Below are 25,421 nucleotides of genomic sequence, written 5' to 3'. Positions count from 1 at the left end.
AGGGTCTAAAAAACTTCTTTTACAATTTGATAAACTTAGTTTGAGCAAAAATCATCTGTCAGAAATTCTTGAACAGATGTTAATTTCTTTGGGTCTTGTAATATCATTTGCCTTGTCTATGAAATTTGACAGGAAATTTTCAGAATCTTAAATTTTTTTAACATTTAAGTCGGTTGGCTGCTTTTCCTTGTTCATCATAAAATCAGAACGTTGACAAATTGACCTTCTTTTTCATTCATAGCATAAATAAATGTCTGCCTATGAGCACTTTGCTGCAGCTCTGACAAGCTCTCTAGTTCAAACATTTTTCCCACTTAAATTGGATCCTTTCTTTTTGACCATCTTTCTCTTATAATGGAACTTTATTACTTCCATAGTAAGTGTCAGAGAGATGCTTCCCTGTACTGCTTTTTTTTTCTTTTTTTTCTTTTTGGCACACTTTTGTTGCCTTCTCATTGTGCCTAACTTCGCTTTCTTCTATTTAGAGTTAGATGTCTGATCAAAAGTACCTCTGGAATCATCACATTGGCATGTAAACTAATTCCACAAATGTTTGCCTGGAAGATGTATTTCACACTTGAAGGGGTTTATTTGGGAAGAACATCTCTGAATTATATCAGCCCTCTTCGGAATAAAGTCAGAATTTAGTATGAAAAGAGCGGTATATCCTCTTTGTGTTAGGAAGCAGACATAGGCTGCTTACCTGTGATTTTTTTTTTTTGACCTGCCCTTGTCGCCATTGCAATCCTGAAAATTCCTCCTCAAAAATTACCAATAGCTGCTTTACCAGCAGAGTTACAAAAAGTCACACACACTCTCTTTTTAAAGTGTCACTCAGCTCCTTGAAGGAACAAAATGTACCAGTGTCATTTTCTGTTCAAATAACTCTCCTACAGGAATCATAAACTTCTCCTCTGGACCTGAACAAATATCTGTTACCTTTAATGGAACTCTTTTTCTTGCCAGAACAGTAACCCCTCTTGATTTACTGTTCAATCTGTATGGAAAACCTGTGTGACCTAATTCTGCATCAATTTTCTGTACTCGTGAGGACACTAAATGAGTCCCCTGCAGTTATGCAGTATTACATCTTGTTGTTGTTTGGGGAAGTTTAGAATCCTGAATCTCTTTATCGGACTACCTGCTGAATCTCATTGATGGGGAGATGAAATTGTCTGGAGAGGAGCATTATTTAAAATGAAGATTTCTATTAACAACAACAACAACAAAGATATAATCTTCTGTGTTAAAGAAGCCCCTCCTGTACCTTTGCTTCTTCCCCACCATGTGCTGAATCAAATGCATATAATTTTACTATGGAGTCTACCTTTCCTCTTCTCCTAGAGTTTGTACTTTGTACTTCTTGCCTCCCCTCCATAAAAGGGATTCTTTTGTGCCAGGGAATCAGATTCACTGACAAATAACTGGGCTCCTTGGAGAAGTAGTCATTTCAGGGAGAAGTGCATCCCCCTCGCTCCCACCCTCTCTCTCCAGTGCCTTAGTCACACAGTGCCCCATCTACCCCGGGTTCCCACTCCCCATCTCCTCATTTTCCCTCCACTTCCCTACTTCCCACCTCCCAGTTCAGTGTAATGTAATCTCTACCCTATCAACCCAGTTATCCTACGATTATTTATTTAGTCCTAGTTCCATGGTTGTTTGGAAGATTAAGTAGGAATTTCTCTAATTTAGCATCAGACCCACTTTGGTAAAGAGAGTAAATCAGAATACCAAGGGATAGTTTGAGTTCTAGAATATTCAAATAAGAAAGATCTGCAAGGAATCTAGAACCAAGGATGTGGAATAACCAAATCATTGGCCATGATCTCATGCCACTGTAATATTTGATTTTCCTTTGGTATGGCCTTAACCTGTAAAAGTAAAGTTGTCTCAGTTTTATTTTTTCCCTTTAAATTATATATTTCAAAAAAAATCAATAGTGGATTTTTTTCTTTACATCTTAATTGTTAAGATGCATTATCTGTTGCTGTATCCAGAGATTTGGGGCTACATAGATGTTGTAGAAAATGAGTAAATGAAGTAGATGTCTGTTTCATATAGTGAAAATTAAAAACCACAGTAATAATCTCATGAGTATCACTAGTACAAGGAATGTGGAAGAAAGTTGGGAGAATTTGAACAATTTTGCCAAAAGAGTAAAATGATGAGTTTATTATTGTTGCATGAAATACAAAACTTTCAGTCTTTTGAATAGCACTTAAAAATGCTATTGCTTGTGTTGGTATGCATAGTTAAAACAACAGCACGGGCCAGGCATGGTGGCTCATGCCTGTAATCCCAGCACTTTGGGAGGCCAATGCCTGTGGATCACCTGAGGTCAGGAGTTTGAGACCAGCCTGGCCAACATGGCAAAACCCCGTCTCTACTAAAAATACAAAAATTAGCCGGGCGTGGTGGCATATGCCTATAGCCCCAGCTACATGGGAGGCTGAGGCAGGAGAATTGATTGAACCTAGGAGGCGGAGGTTGCAGTGAGCCGAGATAGTGCCACCGCACTCCAGCCTGGCGGACAGAGAGAGACTCCATCTCAAACAAACAAACAAACAAACAAAAAACAACAACAGCATGGTAGCAGTGATAATATTAACACATTATGACAAATCATTTAATAAATTAGAACGAATAACATGTGTATAGCAAATAAAACAAGAATCAGTCTTAGATATTATTTTTAGTGAAGTCCCTGAAAAATAGTTTTCCTTACCACCATTTTTAAATTTTTAAAAATGACGACATTTTATTTCCCTTCCAAACTAAGCAACTGTAGGTTTTTAAAAAAATCACTCATTTTGATATTTGGGCTATATGAAGTATTAGATCTTCTACAGCATTTAGGTCCAGGAGGTTTCACTTTTTCATGTTAATGAAAATGATGGCTGTCATCATCAGCATCTTGGCAAGGAAGACAAATGGCCTGGTTGCCTTAGGACAGAACTAGAAGTTAGAAAGAAAAAAATCTGTCCTCTCACCTCTGTACTCTGGCAACATCATCATGTTTGAAAAAAACTGTAATATTCATTTTTTAAGACAGTTTCAACTTTTATTTTAGATTCAGGGGATTCATGAATAGGTTTCTTAACATGGGTATATTGCATGATGCTGAGGTTTGGGGTGCAGTTGATCCCATCATTCAGCTAATGAGCATAGTACCTAAAAGTTTTTCAACCCTTGCTGCCCTCCCTCCCTCCCTCCCCCGTTTAGTAGTCTCCAGTGTGTATTGTTGCCATCTTTATGTCCATGAATACCCAATGTTTAGCTGCCACTTAAAAGTGAGAACATGCGGTATTTGGTTTTCTGTTCCTGCATTAATTTGCTTAGGATAATGGCCTCCAGCTGCATCCATGTTGCTGCAAAGGACATGATTTGGTTGTTTTTTACGGCTGTGCATAATTTTTAACAGAATTCTTAATTTTCAGCTTTTATAGTTGAGGTCCAGGAAAGTTCTCAGAAAGTATATTTTAATTATCTATCATTTTATTGCAGTGGTTTTGGTATCAGGCAAATTGAGGTTCCAATCTTGGCCCCCTTCTTTTCTAGCTCAGTGGTATCTCCAGGTGTCTTCAGTTTTCGTCATCAGTAAAATGGGACCATTATAACATTTACCTTATAGAGGTGTGTCTGTGTGTGTGAGAGAGAGATAATTAAATAAAATTGTACATTAAAGGCATTTAGTGCTGTTAATATTAGCCTCCTTTAACTTATTACTTATTATTATTCTTTCTTTGTTGAAATCTAGTTCGGTACAGTTTGCCTCAAATTTAGGGGCTGTAGTTCTAAAAGTAGTGTTAAATAGCGCATAATTATTTGTCAGAATAGGATTCAGGTGAACTCTAAAACCAGCAGTTTATATATCTAACAGTAATAGTATCCCAAGTGAATGGCTAAAGTCAGAGGTCTTTTATTTTCTACTCTGCCTTTATTATGAAGAAGTACATGCAGTTATATTTTTGATGGTGTGTAAAATGAGAATCCTCAACATCCTTTTCTAGAAACTCTTGGTTTTTGAGTACTATTTACTGCTGGCCCTGATTTTTTTTAAAACAGCCTCATTTGTATTTTCTTTTCTCAAGCAAGTTCTGCTCACAGAGGAAGTGGTTGTGGCTGGCAGAGTGCTTTCTGAATGTTTAGGGTTGGCTGATTTCTGTGGCATCAGCACCTAAAACTGTTCTTGCTCACTCCACTTTAATGGCTGTCGTCATCAGCATCTTGGCAAAGAAGACAAATGGTCTGGTTGCCTTAGGACAGAACTAGAAGTTAGGAAGAAAAAAGTCTGTCCTCTCAGCTCTGCATTCTGTCTGGCTGGGAGTTAGAAGGCGAGTCAATTGTTTCTGTCTCTCATTTTCTCTCTGCTAAGAGCGAGCAAGGACATTTGACTTCCCCACTAGATGCAGGGTGAACCTTCTTTCCCTAGTGTTAGATAGAGGTTATGGAGGAAGCCACATTGTTAAGTAATATATACCTGTCTGCATTAATGCAAAGGTAGCTTTTCTCTGCTTAACATCAAAAATTCTAGTTGGGTGTCAGAAATCAACTATCAGTATCTGGAATATGTTTTGCCCTGAACTTAAACCTAATGTCATTGTTTATCATTTAAGATTAAATTGTAATGTGTTTTTCCCCTGCCCCTTTTTCCCCATTTTATTGTTTCCTTTAGACTTCAGGCCCGCATAGCTCATAGGATACAAGAACTGGAAAATCTGCCTGGCTCTTTGCCACCAGATTTAAGAACCAAAGCAACCGTGGAACTAAAAGCACTTCGGTTACTCAATTTCCAGCGTCAGGTAATATGTTTTCCCCAGTGAATCTGAGATGTAGGAAATAAATGTAATTGTTCCTGAAGTGTTGTCTGTGTTGCCTTTAGTCTATTCGATATTGTTATAAAGATATAAAGATATAAACATAGTAAAATAGTGAATCTTTTAGACCAACAGCTTACAACTAAAAATAATGAAGATGAACTGCTTATTATTCTGGTTTTCTCTTCTGTATATGGGAAAGAGTTTTTCCTCCTGTACTATGGTTTACAAAGTCAGAGTTATGGCATTTTGTTACCGTGGATGAAAAACCTTAGGAACAAGTGGGGTAGCTCGTGTTTGCTTTTGTGGCTCCAAGGAAAAACCAGAAGGTAGTAGATTGGAGCTTCTTTGTAAGCACAGATGTAAAGTGCTAGCCATGACTATGAAAATAATTTTAACAAATATGATAGCCACTCTACTGAATTAGTAGTTCATCATTTATAGAAATACATAAAGCAATGTCTTATAGCTGATTTATTCACCAATATCTAAGTTTGGAGTGTTTGATCACATCAGGCTCATATATTGACTAATCAGTAAATTATCTGTTCTTGTAGTTTACAGTAGTTATTAAAAGCCAGTATAATGACCTATTTTCTGATTTCTATTTTTAGTAACAAACTAGTGGAATGAGTTAGAGCTAATTTTCACTTTGGTGAGTTTTGCCTTGTGGACTGAAAAGGTTCAAGTTTGCTAATCCACAGATTGCCTCACTAACCCAAAGGGGATAAGGAACGTTTCATTGTTAGTCAGATGGGTTTGTTTTGTTAAAGTCTGGAACATGCAAAATGAATGATTAATGAGTAAAAGTAGTTTGGAAGTGTTGACTTGGTTTGTTGGAGGATGTGACTGAAATCACAGGCCACTCCACTTGCTATTGTGGTAGGAATTTGGGTGTATATTTGCCTTACTGGCTATAATATCACAGATGGACATTAGTGGTGGGTAGGTGTTACTTGGCTCTTGGTTTGTAAGAGTAGATTTCAGCTTAAATTTTAAAAAGAAAAGGGAAAATTCTCTGAGTTCTGTTTACTTCTTTCTTGTTGGTGACCTCATAAGATGAATTAATAAAGTGCTGGATAAAATCTTACTAAATGAATATTAGCCAAGTATATTTTCCAGAATATGTTTATGTTCAAATTAGCATTGCCATGCTGGACTCTTATTGATTTCTGATTTTTGTTTGATATTATTTAAAAAATCTGTTATTTATGAAGCTTCCCAATTAAATTAACTGTAACTAATGATATTTCAGATTCAGTGGAATGATTATTTAATGTGTATTCTCCAGTCCCTACTCCCTACCACCACATAACATGCAGTACAGATAAAAGTATTACATTTATGATCTAAAATAAGTTCATGATATAATATAAAATGTAGATCTCTTGGAAAGAATATCATTATTGGAGTAGGAGGAAGCCAAAACTCATATTTCCCATCCATTGTATGAGACTATGAATTAACGTTGTTTGAGTACCTGCTGCTACCATACGTGCAAGTAGTTCTTTTATTCTTTTTTTGGAGCATCATTAAAATTAATCTTTAACACAAAGAGAATGTTAACATGACATTTAAAACAAAGCGAAAAATTTACAAAGCTTATTTAGCTAATTGGTATCATTAGAATAATTAGATAAAATGAAGTTATTTAAAAGGCAAGACAACATCTTTTCTTTCTTTTACTGTTACAGTACTATAATTGCTTTTGATTTGAATTATTTGGGGAAAAAAATCTTGTACCATTCTTGAAAATATTGCATACATTTGGTATGATTTTAGTTCCTTCATTTAATACAAACCAAAGGTGATTGAGAAGCTTGTAGAGATTCCCTGCCCCACTCTATTCCATTAAATGCAACCATGAGCAGGCCAGAGTTCAGGAACCTAGCTTCTGTTTGGGAAGGCTCTCTAACTGCTCTCTTCTTGACAGCTGAGACAGGAGGTGGTGGCCTGCATGCGCAGGGACACGACCCTGGAGACGGCTCTCAACTCCAAAGCATACAAACGGAGCAAGCGCCAGACTCTGAGAGAAGCTCGCATGACCGAGAAGCTGGAGAAGCAGCAGAAGATTGAGCAGGAGAGGAAACGCCGTCAGAAACACCAGGTTCTTAGACCCTGGGCTTTGCTCACCCTCACTTTGACAGAGCTGTCCAATGAAGTCATCGAATGGGGTCAGAATGACTGAAAAATGGACCCTTGTGGGTGGTGGGGACATCACAGAACAGAACGGTTCCTTGACATTTACATAATCCAACCACATCATTTTATAGACAAGGACGCTTAGGCCAGGACATATAAATGACTGCCCAAGGTCATATAGTTGCTTAGCAGCAGAATGAGGTTTAGTACTGTCTTAGTCTGTTTGGGCTGCTATAAAAAAAAGCATAAACTGAGTGGTTGATGAGCAACAGAAATTTATTTTTCACCGTTCTGGAGGCTGGAAGCCTGAGATCAGGGTACTAGCATGGCTGGGCTCTGGTGAGGGTCTTCTTCTGGATTGCAAACTGTTAACTTCTTGTTTTCTTATGTGGTGGAAGCAGACCAAGAAAGCTCTCTGGGCTTCCTTCATAAGGGCGCTAATCCCATTCATAAGGGCTCTGCCCTCATGACCTTATCACCTCCCAAAGACCCCACCTCCTAATACCATTATATTGGGAGTTAGCATTTCAATATATACATTTTGGGAGGACACAAACATTCAGTCCATAACAGGTGTCATGTTCATAATCCCATGGGAAGTTTTTGAATGGGTGGGCATAGGTGGATTTCCTACAGCAAAATTCTGGGAGCAGGAACTTGGAAAAGGAAAGTAGAGAGCAAAAAGTTATTTTCATAACAAATATAATAGTGTCCTGGCCTCTTTGAAGGGCCTAGTTGAATGTTTCACAGAGGCAAATATTAAAAACATTCCTTTCTGGGGGTTTGGAAATATTTTGATGTAGGATTTGATTTCCTGTCATAGTCCTGTAAATTATATTTGTTTTCCTGTGCTTAATTTAGTGCTTAGCTTAGTTTCCTTTTGAAAAAATGTTGGATTTTAGTGTAAATAGAGTATATATTTAAAAAAAGTGGATACAAATTCTGCATGGCAATTTTAACTTTGTATAAACTTATTTTGTGTCATACTCTAGGGTAGTTAAGTTAGAGCAGAAAAACATTACTTTTATGACATACTTTTTGCTGGAAATACCCATGTTCCTCAGGTTTATTTTGCAGTGAATGAGTGGTTTGCTTTACATTTTATCATTGCCATTTTGTAGGTCTCTTTCAGTCTTCGATCTTTCCATTCTCATGTGGCCACACCCTCAAGGCTGAGGAGGCTTCTCTTGCAAAAGCTTGCAACAAAAGGAACCCGAAGAGGCTATCTTTCCCACCAGCCCCATGGCCCACACCTCAACTGCAGAGACACCAGAGCACCTATTCCCAAACAGATTCTAGTCTTCCTATGCTGTTAAACACACACTGAGAGTTTTCTTGGACAACATTGATAGCTCAGAGGACACTGGGCAATGGATTTTAAGTATCCTTTTCTTCCCTTTTTGGATCTTCTAGGAATACCTGAACAGTATTTTGCAACATGCAAAAGATTTTAAGGAATATCATCGGTCTGTGGCCGGAAAGATCCAGAAGCTCTCCAAAGCAGTGGCAACTTGGCATGCCAACACTGAAAGAGAGCAGAAGAAGGAGACAGAGCGGATTGAAAAGGAGAGAATGCGGCGACTGATGGTAAGGAACTCCCTGCAGGAGCCCAGGAAACTACTCAACCCACATTTGTCTGCAGTGAGACCATTAAATATGGTGGTAGTAGAAGAAAAAAATGAAAACTGCTTATCAAAAATTTTACTAAATTTCTTTGAACCTTAGGGAGATGAAGTAAAAACTTTTTCTCTTTCCTGGACAATGCATGCCAAAAATCTAGGGGGATGACTGATGAGTATAGTATTTCTGTGTCCTGGGGTGGCATTGCGGTACACATTATAGCTTCTCTCATAAAAGCAGGTACTATATTTTGCATGAGTTTGATAACCAGATCTGGAAGGATGGCAAATGCAGTTCTTCTAAAAATATGGCCTCTTTGAGATGAATTACCACGTTTTTTGGAATGAATAGCACATTAAGTCGTGTCTTCAAATCTAAGAAGGTCTGTATTTTGAAGCCTCTGGTGCTTATCTTTCTTTTTTAATGGCAGAAATTATTCTCTAACAGTGTAATAAGTGATTTTTAAGTTGATTTTGAAATGTTGCCTTTTTTGTGATAGCCTTGTTATGGTCAAAGGCTATTCGTGGATCATTACATTTGCACTGTTATTTTTTAATGGGCATATAAGCACAGAAGAGATAGGTTTATATCATTGGCCTGAGTAGTTGTTTTTATTGACCATTTATTTTTGGAATTGGACCTCAGAGCACAATGTGGATTTTAGAAAAGCGTGTGTGTGTGTGATGTTATAATTATAGGAGACCTGCAGATTCTATCTAGGACATAATGCCTGCATAGATGAAGATAAGGTCATTAGTCTCAGCCCATAATTATGTTCCTGAAAAGTTCTAAGTGACACTGTCTTCCTTGCTGGTATTACAGTTTACATTTTTTTTCATTTTTTGGATTCCAGAGAGTAAACACTCTGTTTTAAAAGCCTCTCTGTCCAGGTACTACCACATCTTACTACCCTATCTTGCCTCCCTCTTCATACCAGGGAGAGAGGGGACTGTCCAAGAGGTTTCTGAGTAGACCATTTTTATAGTAATCTGATCACTAAGCAGTCAAATTTGTCTGACTCAACTGAAGTGAAACTATATTAGAACTTCAGTAGCAGATTGGTTTGATACTAATGATTAGGCATTTGCAAATCATTAATTTTTGCAATTAAATGATGGAATATACAGATAATAGAGAAACTGAAGTTTTTTATCACTCTTTCTTCAAGTGAGTTCAACCATAACCAAAAGCAATTAGAGTTATAATAGCGTTTGAGGCTCTTGCTCATCCACAGGGCAGACGGCAGCTAGACTGAGTGATGAAGCTGCTGTCACTCAGGCAAATGCTAGAGTGACACCTCTGGACAGAAGATCCCAAGTTTTTGTTTTTGTTTTTGCAATGGAGTTGCCTCTTAAAGATTTTGCAGCTTGTTCCTTTTATCGTGGCATTACATGATAAAAATAATTTGGAGTGTCCTTTTATTGGGATACACAAAGAGATTTCTCTCAAAATGGCTTAGAGTACATCAGAGTTTTATTCTGTTTAACCTCATCATGTTGCTTAATGGGAGGTGGAGGTGGGAATTAACTGTATCTGTTTTATTGCTCAGCAGTACCAGACTTCAGGTGCTAAGTGACTTGTCTTCAGTCACCTGGGCCCATTACTCAGTGCAGATCTGTGGCCAAAAGAAAAAAAAAAAAACAAAACCCCAAATTTGATCTTCCCTGTCAATCACAAAGTTTGTAATGCCAAAAAGAAAGACTTTTTAGAATATAAGACATTATTTGTTAAAAGCCCATTTGATTCCTTGCCTTTAGTAGTATTTTTTGAAATATTTATGAATGAAAGAATATTATGTCTGGAATTTGCTTCAAGACAATTCAGTTTGGGTTTAGGGGAAGAGTAGCAATGAAACAGGAGTCATCACAAGTTGGTTTTTGTTGTTTGGGGTTGGTTATAGGAGAAATTAAACTATTCTCTCTGCTTTTGATTATATTTGAAAATGTCTAAAATATAGAGTTAAAGATAAAGTTTAGATCATGAATTGTCAAATTCTAAAATCTTTTTGTACAGTTAAAGCAACACAGAAAACAAAGAGCTGGCTCAGAGTGCTTAATCACACCACACGTACAGTATGGCTTTGTGCCCGGACTTTGCTGTAAACTCCAGTGTCCTGGGATGTAGGCGTCACACTTCTGTGTGTTTGTCCCACTTCAGACTCTGTGCAATGGCTTGAACAGCCCAACTCATCCAGTTTGCTACACTCCTACCAGTCAAAGTGCAGACTGTCAAGGGGAGGACAGAGTGGAGAGTGGAGTTGTCTGCATGCTTATATTATGCTCTCATTGTGCTTTTCTTTCCTTAATAGGCTGAAGATGAGGAGGGTTATAGAAAACTGATCGATCAAAAGAAAGACAGGCGTTTAGCTTACCTTTTGCAGCAGACCGATGAGTATGTAGCCAATCTGACCAATCTGGTTTGGGAGCACAAGCAAGCCCAAGCAGCCAAAGAGAAGAAGAAGAGAAGGAGGAGGAAGAAGGTGTGTATCCTAGTGGTGGTGGCTGAGTCCAGGGTGTATGGGCAGGGATAAGTTTAAGGCGAGGATTGTTCTTTAAGTACTACTTCTTAGACTGGTGGAAGGTTTAGATGATTGAATTGTGAAAATTGCATAAATGGGTATGGCATGGAAGTGTTGCTTAGGTATACTAGACAACTATTGGAGGTAAGGGCATAATAATAGGATGTACTAAACTAAAACAATGTTGTTCATAAATCATTGTTTAATAGAAGATTTTAAATTAAGTACATACAGTCAATTGGGAAAGGAAAAACAGACATAAATAAGTGTTCGCTTAAGTTTATTGCTAGTATGGCAGGGGATTACTCAATTAAGAATGAAATTTAAGAAGAAAATGCAGTGTACAGGTTGGAACAAGCCAGAGGAAGATATAAGCGATAGTTACTTGGACAGATGGCGGTGCCAAAGTTGTTCATTCAGTTCTGCTGTCCCTGTGTCGCAGTGAGGGTTTTAGGTGCGACATTTAGTGCACATTGGGGTTTTAGGTAATTATATAAAAAAAGAGTCCTATGTGAAATATCTCCTAATTATCATGAGAAATGAAGGGTAAGATTTAGAATCTCTGCAGATATTATATCTCAATTCAAGAGTAACCTGCTGAGGATAGGCCTGTGAATATGATCCTCTTCGAAGGATCTAGTTAGTGGTTGATACTGTGTTTTCGTGATGAATTCTGTTTAGGTGAGGTACAAACATCAACAGGAAGTCAGAATTGTAAAGGTTGAGGATTGGTAGCATTTAATCACTCATTCTGTACACTGAATAACTGAACAAAATGCTTTTCAAAAAATAATTAATTTCATGGCTCCTGAATCCTCATACCTGTTTCATAATTAAGGAGGAGGAATAAATGATTAAGAAGGCACCTTCTTGCACTGATTTCTTTAGTATAAGATAGCTTACCTCATTGTGAAGATGAACGAGAGATGACTCAGGGCTTGTGTTTAGACATTTTGTTGGTGAGGAATACCTCATTTTCTTGTCAATGTAGCATTATAGACTGTGCAAAACTCCAGCTCCAATTCCTACCTTAAAAAGATGTTTTCAGAGTTAGTGAGGAACATATAGGTAAGGGGGAGGGAAGAATGATGGGGAAATAAATCATATAAATGTAGTTATTACCACTGAACTGTAGACTTAAGAATGGTAAAGACGGTAAATTTTATATGTCTAATGACTTCCATAAAAAAATTTTAAAAATTAAAAAGAAATTACTGACATGTTGATAGCAGACAGAGAGATGGAATTCTGGAATATTCTATAAATGGACCCCATTAAATGGCAGTTTTAGTTTTTCGTAATTCAGCCATGTGTTCTGCAGAGGTTGTCACTGTTAGTGTTTTTAGTATTAAAATTTGTATTTTACATTTCTTTGTGATTAAAAGCTAATGACCCAGATTTGAGATTATGGCTTAAAATTAATAGATTTCTGCCGTGGTGTTAGATAGTTGCATTATCATAGGCAAAGAAAGATACACAATTGAGTGTTGATGATTATGCCTATATTTTTGTGTTCATCTGTACAGAACAGGGACTTGTCACAATTGTTTTTCATGGTGTTACTCTGCATGATCTGTAAGTTGGCACGCCCCTTTGAAACCCTTGCCTTCAATTTGGTAATAGCACTTATTCTTTGTGTCTTACGCTTTCACTCAACATATGTTAACTGAGCACTTACTATGAGCTAGGTCGTGTGCTAGAATGCTGGGAGAAGGAGGGTACAATGGTGAGGAAAAGCATCCTGCCTTCTCTCACAGTTTAATCAGAGAGAGAAAAAGAGAGGCTAGACAGATATTAATCAGAGAGAGAAAAAGAGGCTAGACAGATATTAATCCAACATGCACCCAAATATATAATGACAAGCTGGGATGAATGTTGTGGAGGGAAACTGTTTCCAGTTGGAGGTGGGGCCTGATTTCTTGGCAAACGAGTAATAGTTGTCAAAGCAGCTATTGTCTACCTTACAGATATCTTTGAGTATCTCCCATTGGTTATCTCACATGATCAATGTGCAGAATTTTTACTTTATGGTCAGCCATCTACCCTTCCTTGCGTGCTCTTGGGTGCCTAGCATTTGTGCCCGCAGCAGGACTAAGTCGGAGGGGCTCTGTTTCCTTCCAGGGTATCTTACTGGGAGAAGTGGGACAAAGAAGGGGGGAGAAAAAGGAAAAGAAACTGAGGCCCTTAGCCCTTCCTGGTACCTGTCTCTTTTGCGGGGCTTTAAGACTTAGTTCAGAGTGAATTACCCAGTTCCAGATGCACTTTTATTCAAGTGCAAAGGAAGGGGATGCTTTAAAAAGCTGATTTGACACTTTGGATTATCTGTAGTTCTTCTTCCCTCCATTACAGTGAATGATTGGGAGTTGCTTGTTCTAGCTTCTCTGTAGTGGAGGAAAACTTCTGTGTCTATGAGCATAAAAATCTCTGCTATCCTTTTTAGCACTTTTCCACAGTATTAAGTATTATGCTGTACCTATCAATATTTTTTAAATTAACAAATACTTCAATAAACCTTTGTTTTGAGAAAACCTACTTTACTCAGTGAGTTAATAGTTAATAGCACTGAGCTGGTAGCAACACTTGAAGGACAACTAAGCTACCGATTAAGAAATGTGCTATTAAAGATGAATATGGTTGACTTTTTCACTTAATTTAATCTGAAAAAGATTACCTTTTATTTTCAGCATTAAACTAGTGTACAATTTTTTTTTTTTTAAATTCCCTAGAAGGACAGAGGCCTCTGTCTTTCTTTGGGAGTTTATTGTGTTGACTTGTTGCTCATGAATAACAGGGTAGGTTTCCTTTAACATGTTATGACCTTGTTTAATTTTCTCATCATTACAGACATTTTTAGGAAGTACACATTTATAAATCATTTTGAAACTTCTCATTCTCAGCCTGGTCTTCCATTAAAGCCCTTGAAATGGAAGAAAAAGAAGTGAACTACATGTATCTCCTTAAGTGTCAGAGGAGGAATAATTTTTAAAGTATTGAAAACCTAGTTATATGAAACTAATTTCTTTGATGTTGCAAGATGCATGTGCTATTATGTGCGTTTAGCATGACCTTGAGGTTTCCTACAGGATACAAAAGAGAATGGGGCTAGATAAAGCCACCAGGGCCTGTAAAACTAGGAGTGAACATGGCTGAATTAGTAAATTGGACCACTGTCTGAGTCGTGTTAGCAGGTAATCTTTTAAAATCAAAACTACATAAGAAAATATATATACTAATTTGCTATTATTCTCTTGTAGGCTATTTCATTAAAAGATCTATTACCATAGTGCTTCAGTCTCATGATCTGTAAGAAGGCAATAGGAATGTTATCTACCCCACAGATTTGTAGTGAGGATTACATGGGAAAGTTTATCTAAAGCATGTAGAATACACCCTAACGTATAGTAAGTGCTCAGTAAACATTATTTCATCAAGCAATTCTATGATACGAAAGTGGAATCATGATTATAATACAGTTATGTTTTTCTGAAAACAAAATCTTTTTTTAAACCTTTACTGCATATTTTTGTGATGTTGAATCAATAATAATTGGTCACCACTTTTTTTCTAGTTGGAAATCAGTTGAATACTAGTGTATAGGATATCTTTGAGGACAATGACAGATTCTTTAAATATTGAGGCATGCAGAAGAAAAATGAGGCTTTATCACAGGTGATAAACTCTGCCTACCACCCTGTTCCCCCAACTCCTACAAAGAGAGTTTTCTAATTACATGGCCTCTACTTTACTAGGGTTCCTGGCGATTATGAGGCATCTCTCACAGTACTTTAGGGTACATTTTTCCTTAAGCTGCGGTTAGGAGCCCATACCAGGAGCACCCCTGCCTATTGCTTAAAAGTTTAGCCATCAGCCGGGTGCGGTGGCTCCCGCCTGTAATCCCAGCACTTTGGGAGGCCGAGGCGGGCGGATCACGACGTCAGGAGATCGAGACCATCCTGGCTAACATGTTGAAACCCCGTCTCTACTAAAAAATACAAAAAATTAGCCGGGCATGTTGGCAGGCACCTGTAGTCCCAGCGACTCAGGAGGCTGAGGTAAGAGAATGGTGTGAACCCGGGAGGCAGAGGTTGCAGTGAGCCGAGATGGCGCCACTGCACTCCAGCCTGGGTGACAGAGCGAGACTCTTGTCTCAAAAAAAAAAGTCTAGCCATTTCAGAGGTTCAGTTTCCAGAGCCGTTGACATCAGCCAAAACTAAATATTTAATTCTCCCTTCCACATCTTTCAGTGGGATGTATACCAGCAGAACTATTCTTGTGTTATTTATTTGTGACATTTTTTGGAAACATATGATACTAATGGGCACATACTCAGAATCTCTGAGGCAACACTAGACCAGATATAGTCTTCATTGGAGTGTTTGATTTTCTTTCTAAAAGTTCTTTTATCGGGTCTCTCTCTCTTTCTCCTTACCCACCACTATTATAAGTAAATCTCAGGACTGTGATATTTTGCAGGTTGAACCTTCCTGGCATAATGTATTGGCCAACATAGTGGTAGGAAATGTGTTTTTATCCTCTTCAGATACCAGAATGTCAGAATAGCCGGCCGTTGGCACAATTTTCAGTAAAAAGAGCTTGAAAAGCAAAGCAGTCATATTGAGACATTTATTTTAAATACAAGCTACTCCCTGATTCTTCTCAGTTTTTTTAAATCTCTTACAGTTTCCCCAAAGATTATATACTTTATTACAGCTTTCCTCTATAAGATTTTCATAGATGAAAGAAAGGTTCTAATGTAATTCTGGACATTTGAGTGTAGGAACTATTGTAAGAATAGGTGAACACAATGCTACAGTGATTAGATTTATTTGATTAGTTCAGTGTCAAAATGGGTGAGACCAGAAGTTTGGAGAAAAGTCCTATTTAACTGGATTGACCAGTTACTTGAGTAAAAATGTTTGCATTGATTTTCTCTATAAGAAACAACCCAAGTAATTTGCAAATGCCTGTTAATTTCATATCCCTGGGCATTTTTAAAAATGACAAAGGTCCCCTTAAATGACAGTAAAAATAACTCAAGTGGTTTTTGAAAGCTTAAGTTTCCAGCGAAACAGAATGGATCCTTCAGATACCAGCACATTTGAATGTTGTTTCAGTATATTATAATAACACCCACTGGGGGATAAAGTACATTCATTTTATAATATAGGTTGTAAAATATTTGATTTAAAACTGTTTCTTTATGTAATGAGGCTGTTTATAGCCTATGTTAAAGTAGTCTAAATAAAATGGCCTACTGAAGTCTTCTTTTGAGTTCAGCTTACACGGGATTTTCATATTTAGAGATTTCTTTCCCTCCTCAGCCCTGTTGTTGATTACTTTTTATACCTTCTGCAAGGAAGATGGGTAGCTATGCACATACCTTTGTTTGTGAACATTGCTAAATGGAAGATATGAATTGACGTTGGCCTTGGAATTGGGAACACAACTGTCTTTAGTTTGAGTAATTTTTAGTTATGAGTAATCTTCAGTTATGAATAATTCCTATCATGTCCCCTTACATGATTAGGTTAATTATACTCCTCCCTTCCTACATAAGCATAATTAGTTCTAAACTCTTTTGCATGTAGGAAGAAGCCAGTACAAAGTTTCTTGTTCAGTGTTTTGTTTTGTTTTCAATCAATGGAAATAAGTGCAGGCATCAGCCATTAATATTGATAGCATGTGTTTGCAATTACGCGATGCAGATAACTACATATGAAAATTTCTCAGGTGGCAGGAGACACTGTAGCAGCTGCTGCATTCACACCAGGACATTTCATTAGGTGCTTAGAGACTGTCCGAAGTCAGCTCAAACAGTAGACCAATCACAAACTCTTGGGTGTTAATTTTGAACCAAAAAAAGGGACAATTGTGTTTGTTTTGCTTTGTTTTTTTAAGTTTTGAGACACAGCATGAGGTTGATGTGAGTACATGTGCGCACCAACCAGCAATGTCATCAAACTGAAGGAATCCAAAGAATGATGGGAGAATTTGACATCTCTTGTCATAGAGTAGACTGCCACCTGGCCTCTATCTCTTAGAATAACATAGCAGAATTAGGTCCAAGGACAGGGCATGCTTGCAAGGAAAGTCACACAGAGCACCAATTCAATGGCTAATTGTGTGCGTGCTCTTAACTATTTTATGACTTGCAAATGTATTGGCATCTATTTATGATAATAATAATTTAATGAGCATATGCTAAGTGGAAAGCATTGTTCTTTGTGCTTTCATTCATTCCTTCAATCACCAAATATTTATTTAGTGCCTTTTAAGTGCCTGATGCCCTTGTAGGTGTGGGAATGCGTCAGTGAACAAAACAGACAGAAATCCCTGACCTCATAGCCTTATGAAGCAGTTTTCAGGAAACGCTACAGCCAGTCTTAATTATAGACATAAAAGAATAGTCCTCGGACTATCATTGACCCTTGTACAATGTGGAGATTGAGGCTGGCAGCATATATATTACTTGTGACACCGGATTGTACATGTTGAAATCGTGACCCAGTCCTGCAGAAGCCCTAGGAAGTAGGCACTGTTTGTTACCATTCCTATTTTATGCAAGAGGGAACTAAGACAGAAAGAGAAAATGATTTGCTCAAGATCATACAGCTAAGATCTCTTGCACTTAATTACAGAGAGCTAAGATTGAAACACAGTTTGTCTAATTCCAGAACCAACTGTCTTAAATCTAATATTACTGTGTCTCTCAGATTTGATACCTAATAGAATTTTAAAAAATAGTTTTGGGGATTTTAAGTAATGGAAGGGCCTGACTGTGAGGCAGTTTTTAGATAACAATCTAGCTAGTCTATAGTATATTCATAGGAAAGTATCCTTCAGAATAATTTTGATTATATTAATATATGATGCTTCAAGCTTTTTAATGTACTATTCATTGAAATGGTGATCCAATTCCACTTGCTAGATATTTGAAATTGGCTTATTCATTGTCTCATTTGATTTTCTTTGTTGGCCAAATTTGTAGCTTATTTCTGATTTGTGTGGAAAGAATGGTGGGATTAATTGACTTTCCCCCGTTAATTAAAACAGTCCCCTGAGTATAGATTCTGAGAATTCCAAAAATGGAACCTTCAGTGACTGGTAGCAGGGATGGTTTCTTTTTTGAATTCAAGGGTTCTGTTATTGTTCTCTGTGTCACTAGCTTAGATGTAGAGCCTGATGCTCTTTGAAGCTGATCATTTCTTTTGAGCTTATAAATGTTTTTGCTCTGGGGTGACATAAATAGAAATTTAATTTCTTGGAAAATCATAACCAAAGGGAGCATTTTATTTCCTACTGTTTGGTGGAAGCTGCATTTTTTTTATGCCTTGTGCTTTGGCATACATACATACATGTATTTTTGGTAAAAATTGCATTGTAAAGGAACTTCAGAAATTTCAAATGTTGATGGAACTGCCTTTCTTCACTATGAATAAAAGGTTGATTTTAAACTTTAAGTGTTTTCATAAAAGCTATTTTGTCAGAAGACAGTTGAGTTATTTTCATAGAAGGCAAAACATATTATATAATCGATATCTTAAGTAAACAAAGTTGAGTTCATATTGATTCTGTATCATCATTTTTTATTTTTAATTAACTAAAGAGCCCAAGGGAGGAAAGCTCATTTTCTCAAGCATCCTGGCAAAGGAAATGACTAAATTTTTTTTTTTTTCTCTCATTATACTATGCAGAAATAGTATAGCTTTCCAGAAGTAACTTTAAAATAGTGATTCTATATAGGTGATTTTAAAGATTTCACTTGTCAGAGAGGTTATCGTAAGTGGAAGAAATTTTAGATTATTTTGCGTATATTACAGATGAGACTTTCTTGGATATGTACAAGATATGACATAATCTTTTTTTTTTTTTTTTTTTTTTTTTGAGACACAGTCTCTCTCTGTCACCCAGGCTGGAGTGCACTAGCACCATCTCGGCTCACTGCAAGCTCCGCCTCCTGGGTTCATGCCATTCTCCCGCCTCAGCCTCCTGAGTAGCTGGGACTACAGGTGCCCACCACCACACCCGGCTAATTTTTTGTGTTTTTAGTAGAGACAGGGTTTCACCATGTTAGCCAGGATGGTCTTGATCTCCTGACCTTGTGATCTGCCTGCCTCGGCCTCTCAAAGTGCTGGGATTACAGGCCTGAGCCACCGCACCTGGCCGATATGACATAATCTTAACTTTTCATTTAGGTTGTTTTTGAGGCACATAGAAGTTAATGGACTAAGATATTGGGATATGTAAGAAATGGTAGATAGGCTGGGAGGCCGAGGCAGGCAGATCACGAGGTCAGGAGATTGAGACCATCCTGGCTAACACGCTGAAACCCCGTCTCCACTAAAAAATACAAAAAAATTAACCGGGTGTGGTGGTGGTCGCCTGTAGTCCCAGCTACTTGGGAGGCTGAGGCAGGAGGATGGTGTGAACCCGGGAGGTGGAGCTTGCAGTGAGCCGAGATCGGGCCACTGCACTCCAGCCTGGGTGACAGAACAAGACTATGTCTGAAAAAAAAAAAAAAAGAAATGGTAGATAACAGAATTCTTCATCAGACAACAATATCTGCATAAAATTTTCCTATTTACACATGGTAGAAATACTATATATTATGAAAGAAATTTAGGTGGAATTAAAAACATCCAGGGAACTCATAAAGTTTTATATTATGTTTTTATGCCCATGGAGTGGTTCATAGCTTCTTCTTTTTTTTGAGGATGCAATTTTATTTTTATTATTTCAATTTTTGTTTTAGATTCAGGGGATACATGTGCAAGTTTATTACCTGGGTATATTGCATGATGCTGAGGTTTGTGTTACAATTGATCCTGTCACCCAGGTGGAGATCATCATACCCAATAATGAGTTTTTCAACTCTTGCCCCACTCCCTCCTTCCCTCCTCTAGTAGTCCCCATTGTCTATTGTTGCCATCAGAGCTTATTCTTGATGGACAGTTTTAGAATGTTGTTCTTTATTGCTGAAGAAAACTTGCTTAGGGGATAGGAAAGTTGAGCTAATTATGTCAGGATATATCTTCCCACTCCCAAACACGAGAAGAACATTTCAGATTCTGACCACCGTCTTGATACTGCCCTGTCTTAAGCTCTTTGGGTCTCTGAAATACAATCTACAAATCTCTAGTGTGCTGGCCTCAGATCACATCTGGCTTTAAGTGACTCTCTACAAGTTGCTAATAAAATACATGTTTTGTCTCAGCAAAGACAAATGAACATAAAAGGCATTAACACTTAAGCTGTGTTAGATAATAATGGGGTAACAATGAAATTCTATTACATACCGGAGAGTTACCAGGAAGTCCCGTACCCCATCGTCTTGGTTACATATAACATTCGACATTGTTGTTTTGCAGAAGGCTGAAGAGAATGCAGAGGGTGGGGAGTCTGCCCTGGGACCGGATGGAGAGGTAAGGGATTGTCATCCTTTCCGCTGTGTTCTGCTGAACAGAGTCCGTGCCATACCTGGCAGCACCATTCTTCATGCATACTATTTTATTCTTACTGTGCTGTTTATTCTAAGTAAAAATAGTAATACGTTAGCATAGTAGAAAATTAGAATGATACAAAAGGGATACAGTGAAAAATAATCTACTTACATGTCAGACTATCAATCAACTGATATTAAATGTCTTGCATACTATTTCAGAATTTTCTGTGCACATATAATCATATATTTACAAATATATAGGATGTGTAAGAATCTTAAATGATTCTATAATTATATTGCCCAGTAAATGATACAGAAACATAAAATATGACCCAGTTTCTCTAGTTTATTATTAATTTGAAATTATAAAAATACATAAACTAAATAAGTCACATATTTGGTTAACTTATTTTTGACATTTTTTAATAGGCTTGCCATATAGCTTCTATGTGTATGTTCATCAGCCTAGTCCTAAAATTCATTTCCTAGTAGTTCCAGTATTCTCCTGAATTATGAGGATACAATTTATTTATTGGATTTTTTTCTGAAGGATTTAAGGTTCCCTGCCAGCGATTCACAGTGAGGAGGCACACTCCCAGAGCAGGATGGGAAGGGAGTTTGTTTCAAATTATCTTCATTTTGTCTCATAAATTCTGATAAACCTACTTGGAGGATCGGAGTGGGTGGGAGGTTGCCACTTCCCATTCTGGTATCACTCTGCACACAGTTGTATTGTGAACTCAAACAGTGGAGATGCAGAAAAAAAAGATTGAACCACTATTCTATGCAGAAACCTCTTGAACAATAAATGTTACTTAACCACTATAATCTATCACAAGGAAAGAAAGGATCAGGATAAATGTCTGATGTGTAAGAAACTCCTTGGGCTGTTACGGGATAAGAATACTATATATTAGAGCACTTAGAAACAACTCTAATTTGCAAAAGCCCAGCCTTACCTAAGTATGCCTCCCATTGGTCTATAATTAACAAGCACACAGGGAGAGATTTAACATGTTAGCGTAATAGTGTTCTTATATCTTATTATCTGTTGGGAAAATTAGCTACTGATCTTGGGCTTGTGACATACATCTTTTTTTTCCTTTTAATCTTAACACATGTGTCCTGTTTGCTAAGGCTTGCAACGTGGACATCTTGCTCTGTTTTGAAATAATGTTCTTATTATGTTCTTCTGTTCTCATTCAGTGCTTTTGCCAAGGTTCTAATTCCATCTATAGTGATTTCCAATTTTCTTAGAGGCATGACATTAGCACGAAAAGAAGCTATATTATAATGGTTCATGATAACAGAACATGATTTTTCCAAGGGAAATGATAGCAAATTGTAGATTTCCTTCTTTATCTCTTGAGTATATAGATGACCTTTTACTTTAATGAGGAAGAAGTGTCATGTTGGCGTGCAAAGTAATGATGTTCAAAACCATTGCTTTAGCACACACAAAAGAAAAAAACGACAATCTGGAGTAAGCCTTTTCTCTTTTTAAGGATATTTTTGTGGATAATTGCTAATATATTGTTTCTTATGCTGACAGTGCTTTGTTGAGGGTGTAAGGGGAAAGAACCATTGGGTATGTGTGTTTCATTTTGTTTTGTTTTTTGGTCATTTCCTATAAGATATAGAAGATAAACTATAGCATACTGTAGGTTATCCTATCATTTCTGCTTAATTCCAATTGAAAGGAATCTAGGAAAAATTTTGGAATTCATGAATTGTCTAAAAATTCAATTTTATTACTTTTCAGGAGATAGATAACTTGAACCACTCACAAATCAAGCATTTCCAAACAAACATTTTACTTACGGATCTGCTCCTAGAAGTACAGGTCACCCTGTAATCAGGAGCAGTCATTTGTTACTGATTATATTCAAGTGTGATTCTTGTGTTCCTTGGATATACTAGTCTAGTAATGAACTTTAGCTTAATCTTGGTCAATTTGCCAGATTTCAGAGGAGCAGAGCTTTTTTCTTTATCACACTCAAAGATACCAATAGTTGGGTTAGACACCTGGGGGGTTAGTTTTGGAAAAAGGACACTGGTTCTGCAGAGACCAAACCAGCCACTCATGAGATGACATAGGTTATAATACCTTTTCTGTTTTTCATTCTCTCTGAAACCATGACTTTGCAATAGTTGTTATCTGGGAAGTATTAGTTGAGGAATCGGGGGTTGTTAGTTACAAATGACCAAAATCAACTCTGCCTGATTTAAATAAAAAGGGAATATATTGATAGGATACTGGGCAACTCATCAGATCTCCAGGGTTTCTGAAGAACCTGACTCAGGACTATCCCCAGTATTATGCTCTACAACTGGTCCAGTGAGGACAGGCTGTGGTTGGGAGCAGGCAGAAGCTTGACAGAGCCATTACCGCTTTCCTGGCATTGTTGCCACTGTGGTCTGCCCTGCACCAGTGCACCTGTTGGTTTCCACACCCTTGCACTTCTAGCTCTTAACTCACAACCTTGGTGATGTATCTGGTTGCTGGAGCTGAGGTTTGTGCCTGTGTCTTAGCTACCAGGGAGGCAGCATTTTCAGTTTCTTTGGTGGGAGGTAGCCTCTCACCTCCCATCAAAACTCATTAGGTAGTGAAATTTCCAAACACAGAATAAGGTTTCAGATGCTGGGCAGCAAAAAATGCTGAGAAACGTCCAGTACAGAACTGGGAGAAGGTCTTAACATCAAGCCGTAACATGATTTTCCCTCCTTTGTAGCCCATAGATGAGAGCAGCCAGATGAGTGACCTCCCTGTCAAAGTGACTCACACAGAAACCGGCAAGGTTCTGTTCGGACCAGAAGCACCCAAAGCAAGTCAGCTGGACGCCTGGCTGGAAATGAATCCTGGGTAAGGCATGAAAGCAGCGTTCATGGTGCTCTTTTAGCTTTTTAGATTTTGGTAATCTTGTACAATCTCGAAACTAAAACTACACAGCCTTTGCTGAGATGGTTGAAGTTGTTACTTGGATTCGTCTTTTACACATAGAATGTGCTATTAAGTCATGTGTGTCTTTATTGTTTTATAATTTAAACAACTAAGCCCCCTCCTCTTCCTCACTCTTTTTCCTTAGTTATGAAGTTGCCCCTAGATCTGACAGTGAAGAGAGTGATTCTGATTATGAGGAAGAGGTATGTATGTATCTCTGTTTGGGGTTTATTGGTTTGAAAGTTATCAGAGGAAGAAACTTCTTCCTGAATGTAAGCCCAGGCCTTGTGTCTTTCTGTCATTTCTTCCTCCAGGATTGGCCTTTGGGTGACAGCTGGGGCTAAGGATTTACAAATGCTTTGATGGTGTATGCCTAGTGGTATAGTGATCTCTTGGGAGGCCCTGGCTAATGGGGAAACTTGGCACATTCTAAATTCACTTGAAACCAAGAAAAGAGAAGCTGGCATTAACTTGGAGATGGTGAAGTGGTCTTTTGGGGGAGAATTGGAGATGGATTACCTTGGGAAAGGCCATACCATACCTCTAAGTGGTTCACATTGAGAATTAACTGCCAAAAAGTTCTGAAGTCCTTCAGACCTTAGAATCTATTTGCAATTCTGAGTCTGGAAACTTCGACAAAAAGGGCAACATGGGCTTGGTTTAATGAGTTTATTGATCCTCTTGATTTCTCTCCAGGTATGATTCTTGTTTGAATTCCTTAGATATACTTGTTACCCAAAGAGAAGCGCTCAGTCTCTTGGAGGGAATACTTAGTATAACTAGAACCTAAAATGGGAATCTTGGGTATTTTTAATAGAAATTGAGAAATAATAAAATATTTGTTAAATCAACTACAAAATGTTTAATAATTACAAATAGGATTAAAAGAAGATTTGCTCTCCTTTATTAGAGCATTGTTAATATATAGTCATTAGATCTGATATTCTTGAGAGTGCCGTAGTATAGGTGCCGAGGACAAGGTAAAGCATCCTTACCCATAGTAGCTTACCAGGGTCTCAAGACTGTGGCTATTTTCCTTCTATTTGTGGACTTGTGTTTTCCAAATTAGTCTTCCATGAGCACTTAATGCTTTTGTAAAGAGGAAGAATAATAAAAGCTACATTACAAAAAAGCATGATCATTGAAAAGCAAACATGGTTGGGCATGGTGACTCATGCCTATAATCCCAGCATTTTGGGAAGCTGACGCAGGAGAATTGCTTGAGTCCAGGAGTTCGAGACCAGCCTGGGCAACATGGTGAAACCCCATTTCTACAAAAAATACAAAAACCAGCGGGGCGTGGTGACGCATTCCCGCAGTTCCAGCTACTCGGGAGGCTGAGGTAGGAGGATGGCTTGAGCCCTGGGCAGAGGCTGCAGTGAGCTGAGGTCGTGCCACTGCACTCCAGCCTGGGTGACAAAGCAAGATCCTGTTTTTTTTTTTTTTTTTTTTTTTTTAAAAAAAGCAAATACTTTTTGGGGGATGTTATTTTTTTCCGCCAGCTACTCTATCTCTAAGATATTTAAAGGTGTCTTGTTTACTTGGATGAATGGGCTTATAAGTGACCTACTGGAAGAACCTTCTCTTTGAGTAAGAGAGCCGGAGAGGGCAGAGATAAGATAAAGTAGGCCGCCTAGCCAGCAGGTGCCAACCTGAGAATGACAAGCACAGACAGCCCTTGTCCCTGGGCCCATCGCATGAGTCTGCTGCAGGTGAGCCTGAGTGACATGTGGAGAGTCATGTCCCCTCTCAGCGTTTTATTTCCTGGCCTGGAAAATGAAGGAGTTGGGCCAAGGCCTTAGCTGACTCCCTGCTTCTAAATGATCTGCTATCATAAGGTTTGATTTTTCTCCTTGATAGTTTGTCAATTCATACTTTGTCATTTAAGAGTTATGGAAAAGCATGGTTCTCTTTAAACCTGCTTTTCAAGGAAATTCTACT

The 25,421-nt window shown here is 37.9% G+C and overlaps 1 protein-coding gene across 10 annotated transcripts in view; it reads left to right on the top strand.

The window, feature by feature from the left end:
* The window catches only part of SMARCA2 (SWI/SNF related, matrix associated, actin dependent regulator of chromatin, subfamily a, member 2), a 177,978-nt gene that overhangs the window by 34,414 nt on the left and 118,143 nt on the right, over positions 1–25,421 (top strand). For all 10 annotated transcript variants that reach the window (XM_063713831.1, XM_024251686.3, XM_063713830.1 and 7 more), the window contains 7 exon segments: positions 4,676–4,802; positions 6,751–6,924; positions 8,373–8,546; positions 10,888–11,058; positions 20,466–20,519; positions 23,272–23,402; positions 23,626–23,683. In XM_063713831.1, the coding sequence (XP_063569901.1) occupies positions 4,676–4,802; positions 6,751–6,924; positions 8,373–8,546; positions 10,888–11,058; positions 20,466–20,519; positions 23,272–23,402; positions 23,626–23,683 (889 nt within the window).

The sequence above is a fragment of the Pongo abelii genome, chromosome 13, assembly GCF_028885655.2.
Source record: "Pongo abelii isolate AG06213 chromosome 13, NHGRI_mPonAbe1-v2.0_pri, whole genome shotgun sequence".
Classification (NCBI taxonomy): domain Eukaryota; kingdom Metazoa; phylum Chordata; class Mammalia; order Primates; family Hominidae; genus Pongo; species Pongo abelii.
Note: the sequence above shows the minus strand (reverse complement) of the source record. Positions and strands in the feature narration are given on the sequence as shown.